This window comes from Morone saxatilis, unplaced genomic scaffold (assembly GCF_004916995.1).
Source record: "Morone saxatilis isolate NCDOM2014 unplaced genomic scaffold, NCSU_SB_2.0 Contig12, whole genome shotgun sequence".
NCBI classification, from domain to species: domain Eukaryota; kingdom Metazoa; phylum Chordata; class Actinopteri; family Moronidae; genus Morone; species Morone saxatilis.
The window spans coordinates 20,083,722-20,085,487 of record NW_023339674.1 but is presented as its reverse complement, the minus strand read 5'-3'; the positions used below and the strand labels follow the sequence as shown (position 1 = coordinate 20,085,487).

Below are 1,766 nucleotides of genomic sequence, written 5' to 3'. Positions count from 1 at the left end.
ATTTTTTATTTGTTAATAGGTTTGCTGGTGTCCTTTTTAAGTAGGGTAGCTCCTTGTTCGCGCCTTAAAAGCTTCATTACATGTAGTATATAGTATTCAGCTAAAAATAAGCTGTTACTCGAATCCATTTAAAAAAGGCGGCAGCATCTTGTTTTCCTCCCATGTTAGGAATTGACTAGGCATTGTGTTACATTATTCTCTCAGTATTTGCTTAAAGTTGCAATCCATAGATTGATTGTGATCATTAATAATGTACAGTTCTCCTCTTTCCAAACCTGACATTACACTGTCTGCAATTCGTATTTCTGTTATAAATCACAACTTTGATTTGAATCTGATGTTGGTTTGTTGTTCTGGATTGCACCTTTAAACTTCCTCTCTTGAAATAGACCAGTTGATCTAAAGTCTTCCTTCTGCCACTCTAACATGTTAGACCTTGGCTTGTCCTCTTTCTCTTTGTGTCTCTTCACGCTGTTGCTGCTTCAGATAGAGCCCTGTCCTCTGCTTCTCTGTTTACTGGAAAGTTCTCCTCTCCTCTCCTCTCCTGGCCACTGAAAGGCCTTTTTCCAAACGCAGTGCCAGATAAGGACGCTGCTGAGAAAGCCACAGTGTCCGACCGAACTGGATTCAATGGTATAAGTTGGATTGTTGGATTGAGAAAGGTGGTGTGTGTGTGAGTGAGACTGCTGTGTCCCCCTCCCCGCCCCCGATGGTTACTGTAGGGCCTGAGGATCACATGTAGCTTAGTTCAGCGTCACAGAGGCACTTTATTGATGCGCCGTTGTGTTTTGTCGCTCTATTTGGAACAAGTAACACCCTAACACAGGCGCGGGGGGTGTAATTGGAAGAACAGCATGCTCTCCATATCCGACACAGTAGATTTTTTTCATCCAAAGGAACGCAGAGCTGTGATGGCATTTCCTTTCATAGCTAGTGAGACTCAATGATGTCTGCTCACACCAGAAATAATAGGAAGTAATATTTCTTAGTTTACTGACATAAAACAGTTTTTCTGCCAGTATAAAGGCTGGCACAATGGAAGCACCACCTTCATCACGTGTTCCAGAGGCAAATATTAGATTGTAGGGGAAATAATGAAATCAGCTCTGTGACTAATGACAGAGTCAGACTGTTGAACAGGAAGCGTTGGGACCAGAGGTCTCCTCACATTGCTTGACCATGAGCAGTGTCAATAATGCAATCCTTACTGAGCGAGTTTAGATTCAGGGTCTCACTCTGTTCATACACTTAAAGCTTTGTTCTGCTCCCAGGCAGGACCTGGCTGTTACGTCTGCAAGTGAAATCACTCACTTCCACCCACCAATATTAGAGTACTCTTATTTAGCAGGCTGTCATGTGTAACATTTATGAGTGACAGGATCTTTGTGGCTTGGTGCAGGTGTGTGGAGGACTGTTTTCATAGAGCTCTCTGCACACTGATCATCTTCTTCTCCTACTGTCCTACAGAGGGAGCCAGATCGGGAGGAGCAGCCAGACGACAACATGCCCCCCAAGTTTAAACGACACCTCAATGACGATGAGGTCACGGGATCCATTCGCAGCGAGAGGGTGAGACACAGATGGAGGGGGAGAGGCAGCCCTCAGATGATTTACAAATTGACAGTCAGCATGCTGTAATTAGGATAAGGTTGAAAACTGAAACAATGATTTGTTTCCTTTTTACACAGTAATCATAGAAGTTGGGAATGTTGAAAGTATTTAATTTGAAATGTCCAAAACAGATGTTAATATAAGATGCAGAATTT

At 43.0% G+C, this 1,766-nt stretch overlaps 1 protein-coding gene across 1 annotated transcript in view; it reads left to right on the top strand.

Moving 5' to 3' along the window:
* The window catches only part of vamp4 (vesicle-associated membrane protein 4), a 9,188-nt gene that overhangs the window by 655 nt on the left and 6,767 nt on the right, over positions 1-1,766 (top strand). The window contains exons 2-3 of the mRNA XM_035652753.1: positions 487-633; positions 1,468-1,634. Of these exons, the coding sequence (XP_035508646.1) occupies positions 631-633; positions 1,468-1,634 (170 nt within the window). The 5' untranslated portion in view covers positions 487-630. The remainder of the gene's footprint in view (positions 1-486; positions 634-1,467; positions 1,635-1,766) is intronic.